Raw genomic sequence first — 12,735 nt, 5'->3', positions numbered from 1 at the left:
TTTAGGGCTTCCCTGGTGGCTCAGATGGTAAAGCATCTGCCCGCAAGGCAGGAGACCTAGGTTTGGTCCCAGGGTTGGGAAGATCCCCTGGAGAAGGAAATGGCAATGCACTCCAGTATTCTTGCCTGGAGAATCCCATGGACAGAGGACCCTGGTAGGCTACAGTCCATGGGGTCGCAAAGAGTCAGACACGACTGAGTGACTTCACGTTCTTTCTTTAGAAATTTAAAGGGAGCTTTGTGCCAGAGCTCTGTGCCAGAAATGGTGGCCAAGAACAAATAGATATTTCTTATTATAAATCACAGTATCACAGCATTCAATGCTATAAATTTTCCAGTAACCATTACTTTCATTTTATTTCACAAATTTTGATAAGTCATATTTTCATTTTCATTTCTTCATTCAGAATATTTTTAATATCTCTTGAGGTTTCTTCTTTGACTCGTGTTTTATTTAGAAGTGTATTGTTTAATGTTCACATTACAGAATTTTCCATTTGTCTTTCTGTTACTGGTTTCTAGTTAATTTCATTGTGATTGGACAGTAGACTGTGTTTAATTTATTAGATGTGTTTTATTTCCCAGAATGCAGTCTATATTAGTGAATGTTCTATGTGAGCTTGAGAGAAATGTTTATTCTTCTGTGGTTGAATGAAGTAGAGTATGCTGCTGCTGCTGCTAAGTCGCTTCAGTCGTGTCCGACTCTGTGCAACCCCATAGACGGCAGCCCACCAGGCTCCTTCGTCTCTGGGATTCTCCAGGCAAGAATATTGGAGTGGGTTGCCATTTCCTTCTCCAGTGCATGAAAGTGAAAAGTGAAAGTGAAGTCACTCAGTCATGTCTGACTCTTCGCGACCCCGTGGGCTGCAGCCTACCAGGCTCCTCCATCCATGGGGTTTCCCAGGCAAGAGTACTGGAGTGGGGTGCCATTGCCTTCTCCGGAAGTAGTGTATAATTGTCAATTATCTCCAGCTGTTTGTTTATTGTTGGGTTCAACTAAGTCATAACTGATTTTCTAACCACTAGTTGTCCATTTCTGAGATAGGGATATTGAAATCTCCAACTATGGTAGTGATTTCATCTATTTCTCCTTACTATTATATCAGTTTTTGTTTCACATAGTTTTAGATTCTGTTGTTAGGTATATACAGTTTAGGTGTTGTCTTCTTAGAAAATTGACTGCATTATCATTGGGTAATGCTGTTCGTAATCTGTGATAATCTTCTTCCCCTGAAGTCTTTTCTGTCTAAAACTAAAATAGGTACTCTTACTTTTGTTTGGTTTTTATCAAAGGTGCAAAATCTACCTAAAGGAGGAAGGATAGTTGTATGCTAAAAATGAATCTTGAGCACAACCTCACACCTTAATAAAAACTAACTCAAATATCAACTGTAGATGTAAAATATAAAACTGTAGGACTTTTTGAGAAAATTTAGGAGAAAATCTTAGTGACCTAGGCTAGGCAAAGTCATTTTAGACATGACCCAAAAGTGTGATATGTACAAGAAAAAGATTGGCAAATTTGACATTGGCTTCATCAAAGTTAAAATATTCTACTCTACAAAAGAAACAATGAGAACACATTTTACAGACTGGAGGAAGATGATAGAAAATCACTAATTTAACAAAGGATGTATATCAAGCATCGATATGCCAGCAAATTTGGAAAACTCAGTAGTGGCCACAGGACTGGAAAAGGTCAGTTTTTGTTCCAATCCCAAAGAAAGGCAATGCCAAAGAATGCTCAAACTACCGCACAATTGCACTCATCTCACATGCTAGTAAAGTAATGCTCAAAATTCTCCAAGCCAGGCTTCAGCAATACATGAACCGTGAACTTCCAGATGTTCAAGCTGGTTTTAGAAAAGGCAGAGGAACCAGAGATCAAATTGCCAATATCCACTGGATCATCGAGAAAGCAAGAGAGTTCCAGAAAAACATCTATTTCTGCTTTATTGACTATGCCAAAGCCTTTGTCTGTGTGGATCACAATAAACTGTGGAAAATTCTGAAAGAGATGGGAATACCAGACCATCTGACCTGTCTCTTGAGAAACCTGTATGCAGGTCAGGAAGCAACAGTTAGAACTGGACATGGAACAACAGATGGGTTCCAAATAGGAAAAGGAGTACGTCAAGGCTGTATATTGTCACCCTGCTTATATAACTTATATGCAGAGTGCATCATGAGAAACGTTGGGCTGAAAGAAACACAAGCTGGAATCAAGATTGCCGGGAGAAATATCAATAACCTCAGATATGCGGATGACACCACCCTTATGGCAGAAAGTGAAGAAGAACTAAAGAGCTTCTTGATGAAAGTGAAAGAGGAGAGTGAAAAAGTTGGCTTAAAGCCCAACGTTCAGAAAACTAAGATCATGGCATCTGGTCCCATCACTTCATGGGAAATAGATGGGGAAACAGTGGAAACAGTGTCAGACTTTATTTTTTTGGGCTCCAGAATCACTGCTGATGGTGACTGCAGCCATGAAATTAAAAGACACTTACTCCTTGGAAGGAAGGTTATGGCCAACCTAGACAGCATATTTAAAAGCAGAGACGTTACTTTGCCGACAAAAGTCCATCTAGTCAAGGCTATGGTTTTTCCAGTGGTCATGTATGGATGTGAGAGTTGGATGATAAAGAAAGCTGAGCGCCGAAGAATTGATGCTTTTGAGCTGTGGTGTTGGAGAAGACTCTTGAGAGTCCCTTGGGCTGCAAGGAGATCCAATCAATCCATCCTAAAAGAGATCAATCCTGGGTGTTCATTGGAAGTCTGATGTTGAAGCTGAAGCTCCAATACTTTGGCCACCTCATGCTAAGGGTTGACTCATTGGAAAAGACCCTAATGCTGGGTAGGATTGTAGGCGGGAGGAGAAGGGGACGACAGAGGATGAGATGGTTGGATGGCATCACCGACTCGATGGACATGGGTTTGGGTAGACTCCGGGAGTTGGTGATGGACAGAAAGGCCTGGCGTGCTGCAATTCATGGGGTTGCAAAGAGTCGGTCACGACTGAGCGACTGAACTGAACTGAACTGTATATCAAGACTACCTTTATAACTCTTGAACGTTATTAGTAAGAAAGCATAAAATTCAGTTTTTAAAAATGGGCAAAAGACTTGAGCAGATACTTCACCAAAGAAGGTATAAGGATGTCAAAATAGCACTTGAAAAAATGTTTAACCTCCTTATCCATATATGTAAACTGCTCTGAGATGTAGCTGAACATTTTTAGAAAGGCTAAAATAAAAATGAAATACACATCATGCCAAGTGCTAGCAAGGATGAAGAGCAACTGTAACATATTACTGGTGGTATTGGCAAATGGTACAGCCATTCTGACAGCTGGCAGTTTGTTATAAAGTGAAACATGTACTTATATAACAGCTTTCAAGTCCTGGATTTGTATTTATGAGAAAATGAGTGAAAAGTATTCACACAAAAACCTTTATGTGAATGTTTATAGTTGTCTTGTTCATAATTTCCATAATCTTGGTACAATTTGGGCTTCCCAGGTGGCACTAGTGGTAAAGAACCCACCTGCAAATTCAGGGGACATAAAAGACACGGGTTCGATCCCTGGGTTGTGTCGAGAAGTTCCCCTGGAGGAGGGCCTGGCAACCCACTCCATTATTCTTGCCTGGAGAGTTTCATGGATAGAGAAGCCTGCCCGGGTATGGTCCATATGATCCGAAAGAGTCAGACACAACTCAAGCGACTTAACATGCACAGGTACAATTCAGATGTGCCCTTTAGATAGTCTCTTTATTCAAGGGAATACTCTTTACCAATTGAAAGTGAAAAAAGAAAAGAGAGACTTCTGATATATGTAACTGTTTGGATGATTCTCAGACAATATATTTTGGTCAAGAAGTACATATCAAGATTACGTACTGTATGATTCTATATATATATATAACATTTCTTAATAAAGTCAAAATTATATCACTATCAGAGATAAGTAGCTATCCAAGGCTGTTTTGGCTGTTGGGAGAATGTGACTGTAAAGGTCTAAGGGGATCGGATAAATGAGTTTTTTGTGTGTGATGGAACTTCTTTTTATCTTGATTGTGGTGGGGTTACAGTAACATGTTGTATACACACACAAACACACAGAAAAGAAGTAAAGGAGTTGATTTTAGTAATGATCCTTTAAAAATGAAATAAATTATGAAAAAGACAATTCCTGAACATACGTGAAGTCTATCAAATAATTATTTCACCTTTCTGTGTAGCTAGCTGTTTTAATATATATTTTATTTTATGGCGGTTTCAGCACTTACAAGGTATGTTTTTAGTCCTACCTCTATAAAATAGACTGGGGCTTGGCTAAAAGTAGAGCCAGCATCAGGAGAAGAACCTGCCTATTTGGCCTCCCTGCTTTGCATGTTTTACTTTTGAAGGGTATTAGCGTATGAATATATAGTTAAGATCACCTATTTGTCATTATAATTTATCTCTATTTTTCCTTTGAAGCTTTGAAGTTCTTAGGTATTAGGGAGTTAACATCATTAAATTTCTAAATTTTGCATGTATTCATGGATTATACATACAGTGGTGATGCCACTTGTAACATGTCCAGAAAGCTTTTGTAAAGATTCTAGGACATTTAGAGAATTGTGAACATCCTTTGGCTGAAATTAAATTCCAAATAAATAGACTTTAAGCATTATATTTTTTTACATTGGAACCTTTTAATAAATACCTATTGGTTGTTTATAGAGATCTTTGAACAGAGATGATCAAAAGGCTATTTGGTTGTCATACTATGTAAATTCTGGTATATGTTATAAACTTACACATGATGATACCATAAGAAGTTTGGAATTTATTCCTTTACATGTACAAATTTTAAATTCTCATTTTCTTCATAAGACAAACTTTGAAAGATTTCTGTTACAGTTTTACAAGTGTCTATTTTTTTGCTCTAATATATCTTGTCAGAAACAAAATAGGCTGATGAAACATAAAATTGTTACCAGAGCAAGAAAGGTAAAAACGTGTAATAGCCTGACTAATATTTAGTAGGGCCTTTAAATAGTGTTCCTTGATAGCCAAGACAGTAATAGCAATTCAGTCCTGAAGCTGAAAGAAAAGGTAGAAATTACTGAGGAGAAATTCCATGGCTTAGGGCCTAGTGATTTCATGTGTTCCCCAGTGTATTTCATCTGTCCTCACATTTTGCTGTACCACATTTCACTGTTTTCCTTATTTGACTCTGAAGTTAAATGTATTTTACTTATTTCGGCATGTATCTCCACTTGATGTCTGAATTGATGAATGTGACAATTTGTGTATCAGGGTTTATTGCCTAAGTAGCCAGTTAAGTAGCCATCTTTTGAGATAGCATCTTCAGAACACTTGGTCCAAAAGTGACTGCTAAAAGTACCTGGAGGTAGAAACTTTTGGTTTAGACCTTTCTGATTTTGAACTGTGAATGGATTTAACTCCTCTAAGTTGTGGGATGTTTTTTGTATGTATCACTGGAAATTAATTATGTTGAGTGTGAAATAATTTTGAGTATGGACTTGAGTTGATTTCTTTTACAGTTTTATTCCTACTAGGATCACTTTCATCTTGGAAGAGTTTTGTAGTGAAAGAAATAGCGTAGAAACTATGTTTTAAATATTTTATATATTTATTCATCTTTTGCAAGATTTCAGTGTTTCTCAGTAGTAGACTGGGCTACCCAAAAGATGAAACCATATGAAAAAGTCAAAAGATTTTCCTCTGTTACTGGTATCTTAAATTTTGTTGGAACTTAATCTACTTCTGAATTTATTCTGACAGTTACTTTGCCTGTTATATTTCTTAAGAGATTAAAAACACCCTATGTAAGTGGAGAGGGTGTTGAATTTCAGGGGGACCTTCAAGTTTTTACATTATTAATTCCATTCTTTTTAATGCATTAAAAAAACTGATCTGGCTGAGGTAATTTGATTGTTTCAGTACAATGCAAACTGAGAAGCCAGTTTCCTGTACCCGAAGAACTGTCTTTGAACTGAACTTAGGTTATATATTCAATCTTAATCATTTCAGATATTTTAGGTCTACCTTTATGATATATATTTAAATAGCAAAATTCCTTCAAGATAATAAGAGTTGAGATCACATTACATGGATTATCTACATTAGTAATTTTTGTAAAAATAATGAAGAAAATTGAAATGGATTAAGTTACATTAAAATAAAGTCAAGATCTATATTTACATAAATTTTAATGACTCCTAAAGGTAGTACATATTTTTTCATTAGTAACATAAATGAGTCATGTTTATAGATAGTTATTAATTATTATCAGTTATTTATGGGCCAAGACTATTGTGGTTATTCTTAATAATGTGGACCAATAAGCACTCAAGACATTATTAATATGCTAAGTCATAGAGGTATTATTATATTATTTCCTTCATTTTTTCTTAAAATCTAGCCCTTTATTAGCATATTTGAAATAAATATTTCTTAATTTAATTAAAACTCATTAAGAATCAAAAGGTGTTAATTATTTTCAAGAAATAACCCTGTAGATTATTAGTGTCATTTTCCTTAAAAGAAGACAGTATTAAAAACCCATAACCATTCCTGAAGTAGAATCGCTACTTACAGGACATGTTATAGTACTATCTGTTGAAAAGTTTAGCAATTTGACTTTATGAGGTAAAAGTCAGTTTACTTTTTCTCTATCAAATAAAATATTCCTGTGAAAATCTGTTTCTAGGTATTGCTATACTTTTCAAAAGAATGTTCTGTGTTGTGTATACTAGTTTTGGCTGACACAGATACTTGCTTTGTGGTTTATCCTAAATATGTAGATCCTCTACAGATGAACTGATGTGTCTAGACAGGAAGTGGTATGTAGGAGATATAGGAATGGGCTGAAGTATCCTTTATATTTGCCTTTGTATCTAGGGGAGTTGGAAATAGGCAAGAATGGAGAGAAATTTTGTATGGCAGTACACAGAATTTTGCAAGTATATTGTGAGCCCTGAAGCAATCCGATGCATTTTAGTTACTGGTAAGTTTGTTAAATTATGTTTGAAAATGTACCTCTTCGAAGATGGCCATCTATTTACTAATAAGTCCATCATGTCAAATATACCTATTTTAAAGATATTTTTGAAAAGATGTAGTATTGCTATTGCATTGGGTTTTAGGTATAAATTAAAAATACTTTTGTTAGTGAATGCATTTGACTTTTCAATTGTTGTCATAGTTAAAATTGAAGTAAAGTTAACATTATATGGGTAGTCTTTGTTAATATTTTGGAATAATAAAATTAATATTTCTGATTTTGTAAGGGAACTCCACCGTGTTTAGAAGTCTTAATTAATTCACTAGTTGTTTGAGAAAGAGTGTTCCTTTTGACGTAGAAGAATAAGAACGTCTACGGCATCTTTGTCATTTTGTATAGTTCCATATAGGAGGGTGATTTATTGTAAGAAATACTTTGCATTTTATTTCATGGACCATAGGAACCATGGTGAGGGATTTCTAGTCTTTCTTTTTGGCAGTGCCGGTGTTTAGGCATCTTAGTTGTTCTTTCACACTAAATCACTAACTCAGGTGTAGGTAAGAATTCCATGAACAGATAAGGAAATTGTATAATCTCTATGCAATAGTTTTATTTTTTATTTTTTCAGACACTTAGGCAGACCTATTATGTGTGATAGTGCTTAAGCAATTATTTGTGAAGTGGCTTTGACTATTGATAAAATTCATGTAAAATGGACTAGATTGCTTACAGGTGTTCTTTACAGAAACATTAAAAAAAAAAAAATCCCAGGGGATTCCTTGCTAGTTGTGTTCTTACTAATATCTATCTGACTTTAGGACAAAGTAGAAGAATATCAGTGGTTTTCAATACTAGTTTACTGTTTTCTTTTATGTGGTTTAAAGATAGAGGGCCAATTAATGTAATTGAATTTTAATTTCTTGTAACAAAATACTTTATTTAAAATATTTAAGATATACTATGTAGCTTATATCAGGCTTTCCATTAAACTATCAATTTTTATAGTGACAATAATGATGCTAATTTTCTATTGACTCTTTTTATGAGAATATTTCTGATTTGAACAAAAATATCCACATTATCAGAGAAACGTGTTGTTAATCCTATAGAAACCTGAAGAACTAGAGTAACTTCAGAAAATAGAATAACTGTAGTTCCTTTTGAGCCTTCACATTTTCCTCATTACCAAATTTTCTTAATTTCATGTAGACATGAGTAATTGTGAACCTAAAATAGATTTAGAAATTTATATGAATGTAAATATACAATTTGGGGTATATTATAAACCAGTGTAAGTGGATATTATTTTAATTATTGATAAAGTTTGGCTTGAAGTTTTTTATTGTTACAAACTACAACAAGGATATATTATGAAGAGTATATATTTTCTTGGTTAGGAATGCTGCCATGTATCAATGCTGCTGATTTGAAAATTATTTGTGTAATTTTGTGAAGTAATACATTAACAAAGCTTAATGTAATGCAATCATTTATTTTTCTTTTGTTTTTCCCTTCATTCCACAGACATACCAAGTGCATTATCTTTGTCTGGCACATATCATTTTGTGCTTTTATGTATTTGTGTATACATTGTGTAATCAGTTGTCACTTTTTATTTCAGTATGACATAAATCATCTTATTTTCTTTGCTCTCACGAATTTTCCTGAGGGCGTATATGAGACATAAGTAATATGTTGCATATTTCTCTGGATATTTTAATATATGTATATATATATGTATATATATATATATACATATATATATATATAAGTTGTTTTTGAAAAATAGGTCCAAATGAAAAGTTTATTTAAAAAAAAAAAAGGTGACCAAAACAGTATTGTTAAAATATTTTAAATTCTCCATGAGAGCATGGTCTTTAAAAGAATATTATGGTAGTCTTTATTATAGAGAAGTATGTTTCTTATGTAAATTTACTGCAGGGAATTTATATGTATAAAGATAAACTTCGATATTTTACCTTGGAATATAAAATAACTCCACAGTTATGTTTCTATATAATGTTTAATTTTAAAGAGATAAAACCGTATTTTTTTCATGCTTGTGAGAAATATTCTTACGTAGGATAACAGCAAAATGGATTAAAATTAAATATGATTGTTACATTTTAGATTAATAAAATGGATCACTGTTTATGATCAATATTTGATGATGACATAATGGAATTATCTGTACTTTACATGCAGTGCTACTCTTTTGGCATTCCTGGTTGAACTACTTAAAAGTTCAGTAGCCATGCAAGAACAGATGCTGGGTGGAAAAGGCTTTTTAGTCATTGGCTACTTACTTGAAAAGGTAAGTGAAATGTATTGATGGTTTTATACAGATGGACCACTGACAATTACTAATTATACTTTTTTTCTGTAGTTCCCTTTACATTGACTGCAGAGGCCACATATTTGGTTAATTCACAAATATTTTTAAGTTCTGTACTTGAATGTATGTATAGACACTAAACTGGGTGTTAAAAATCTATGCCATAAAGAAATTTTGAGTAAAAATAGAAACTAAAGAAAAATTATTTAATCTACTTTTCTGCAAATTTAGAAATGTTTCTCTTAATTATTTTTTCTAATTGATTCTTTGCTGTCTTTTGCATTCAAACCAAGTTTCTTACACATTTTATCAATTTTAGTTTAAGTGGGTTTACTTTTTTGTTTTTGTTTTCTTGTTTTAAAGTAATAAACAAAAACCTATATTGGTAGCAACAGAAACGTTAGTTTTTGCTTTGTCCCTGATTTTAATATATTTGAATGTTTAAAGTAGCATTTTTTTCTAATCAATACATAGTGTAAACAGTGCAAACTAGATCACTTTAATTCTTCCTATGTGTCATTTATGCCCGCTTTTTTAGTGACCTTTGCTTTAGTCACAACTGTACTGTGATGGCAATGAGTAGTGATTTTCTGATAATGGCCTCACAAGAGTTTGATTGTATCATGTGGTGATATTTCATAAATAAGTTTTTTTCTTTCCTTAAGAAATATCTACCACCATCATTAGTCCTCCCAAACCTCTTCTTATGAGTTAATCATTAACATTCATATGACATTCAGATGCTCTGTAAATGGAACTATCCAAGAAAATAATTGAGGTGAGACCTGAACTAAGAGAAATAAACTTATTTTTCTCTTGAGAAATAGAATTTAGAGGTCTTTTGGAAATATTTTTTTAACCTCAGATTGATCTTCATTTGAAATTCTTCTGTCTTTTCTTTGAAACAAGTGCTTTTCTTTCTTGAAGGATAGAGGAATAATAAATTATAAAATAGATCATAGGCAGCATTTTTTATTCAGATAATTTTTTTCAGTAAATTTATTAAGGTTTTCATTAAGTCTGTTTAGTTATTTTTAATCATAGAATACTCTTTTCCTTTATCTGAAGTATTAAGAGTTGTTTATAAGACTTGTGTTAAATTATATTTTACATGAGTTAGATATTATGAAATACCTTTGTGACACTGCTGTATATGACATGATCACTATCAGGAACTGCCTCTTAAATATACTTAATTGATTTACTGAGGGTTTATTAGCATAATTTTAAAGTGAGCATTCACTTGTACACTTAAAACTGAGCTTAAAATTAGAAATATTGTGAAAAGTCTTCAAATCAAATAAAAAGAACATTAATAATAATGGCTCAATCATTTTACAGTCTCATCAGCAGTGTATGAGGTTTTTAGTCTTTTCACAGCCTTGGAAGCCTTTGTTATTAATCTGATTTTTTTAGTATTCTAGCCATCATAGACAATGGCACCCCACTCCAGTACTCTTGCCTGGAAAATCCCATGGACGGAGGAGCCTGGTAGGCTGCAGTCCATGGGGTTGCTAAGAGTCGGACATAACTGAGCGACTTCATTTTCACTTTTCACTTTCATGCATTGGAGAAGGAAATGGCAACCCACTCCAGTGTTCCTGCGTGGAGAATCCCAGAGACAGGGGAGCCTGGTGGGCTTCCGTCTATGGGGTTGCAGAGAGTCGGATACGACTGAAGCGACTTAGCAGCAGCAGCCATCATAGTGGATGTGAAATGTTTTATCACTTTTGTATTTGCATTTCTGTGATGTCTAAATGATGTCGAGCATCTTTTCATATACTCATTAGCTGTTTGTGTATTTTTTTGAGAAATATTTATTACAAAGACCATTTTTAAAAAGTGGTATATCTTTTTATTACTGAATTGTAGGAAATTTTTACTCTATATGCTAATCCTTTATTAGATATATGATTTGCAAAGATAGTCTTCTATTCTGTGGATCACTTTATGTCTTATCCATTTCCTTGATTACAAATTAAGTTGAGCATTTTCACATGTTTATTGTCCTTTAAGTTGTGCTCTTCTGCTAAATACCTATTCAGAGTATTTCCCCTTTGTCATTTGAATTGTTGGTCATTTTCTTATTGATTCATGGGAATTCTGTATATAGCTTGGATATAAGTCCTTATTGGATATGCATCAATAATATCTCTTCCTCTGTGACTTGATTTTCACACTGTTAATCATCAAATACTTTCTCTGCATTATTTGAGATAATTATGATTTTTCTACTTTTTTTTAGTTACATTTTTTCTTGGTTATTAGTTACATTTTTACTAAGTTACATTCGTTGATTTTCAAAATTAAATATTCTTATATTCCTGGAATCCTATGTAATCATAGATCCATTCCCATCTAATCCTTATGCTTCTCTTAAAATGGCTTATATCAATGTCAAGTCTTCGTCTTATTTGACTGAACAGTATTTTAGTTTAACATTCTTTCCTTCTTGAACTGCTTTGTTCAATTGCATTTTGTAACAACATTATTTCTTTGCTTTCTTCTTACTTCCTTGGCCTCCTTTAATTCTCTCGTGGTCGTTCCTCTTCCTAAACTTCTAAAGCCTGTAGTGTCCTGGTGCTTAATCCTAGAAATCTTGTCACTTGTCTGTTTACACTTTACTCTAATTGAGCTCACTGTTCCCTTAGCTTTCCTTATACTGCAGATACTTATTCTCAAATATGTATCCCCAACTACCAGCCTCTCCTTTGAATCTGACTCCACTTAGATGCTATTTTTAATAAGCTTCACAGATTTAAATTATCCAAACTGTTACCTTTGAATTTCCTTTCAAATCTTTTGTACTTTACTCTTCTCTTTTTCAGTTAGCAGTATTGCCCTTCAACAAGTAGTTCAGATAAAAAATGTTAATTCTTTCTGACTCTTTTTCACGCACAAAATTCCTTCTGGCAGCATATTGTGTTGTTTTAGTATCAAAACATACCCAGAATCAGTGACTAGTTCCTACTTATTAATATTACTCTACTTGTTTCTATGCCCATTTTTTTTTTTTTTTTTTTTATAAATTTATTTATTTTAGTTGGGGGCTAATTACTTTACAATATTGTAATAGTTTTTGCCATACATTGACATGAATCAGACATGGGTTTACATGTGTTCCCCTTCCCGGACCCCCCACCCACCTCCCTCCCCATCCCAACCTTCTGGATCATCCCATTGCCCCGGCCCTGAGCCCTTGTCACATGCATCGAACATGGAATGGTGCTCTGTTTCACATATGACAATACACATGTCTCAATGCCATTCTCCCAGAACATCCCACCCTCACCTTCTCCCTCAGAGTCCATAAAATTGTTCCATGCATCTGTGTCTCTTATTCTGTCTCGCATATAGGGTTATCATTACCATCTTTCAAATTCCAT

At 33.8% G+C, this 12,735-nt stretch overlaps 1 protein-coding gene across 5 annotated transcripts in view; it reads left to right on the top strand.

Moving 5' to 3' along the window:
• Positions 1-12,735, top strand: part of NBEA (neurobeachin) — a 650,396-nt gene that overhangs the window by 148,435 nt on the left and 489,226 nt on the right. For all 5 annotated transcript variants that reach the window (XM_081551831.1, XM_081551834.1, XM_081551833.1 and 2 more), the window contains one exon: positions 9,220-9,328. In XM_081551831.1, the coding sequence (XP_081407957.1) occupies positions 9,220-9,328 (109 nt within the window). The remainder of the gene's footprint in view (positions 1-9,219; positions 9,329-12,735) is intronic.

This window comes from Giraffa tippelskirchi, chromosome 12 (genome assembly GCF_054371585.1).
Source record: "Giraffa tippelskirchi isolate mGirTip1 chromosome 12, T2T-mGirTip1v1.2.pri, whole genome shotgun sequence".
In the NCBI taxonomy this organism is placed as follows: domain Eukaryota; kingdom Metazoa; phylum Chordata; class Mammalia; order Artiodactyla; family Giraffidae; genus Giraffa; species Giraffa tippelskirchi.
Note: the sequence above shows the minus strand (reverse complement) of the source record. Positions and strands in the feature narration are given on the sequence as shown.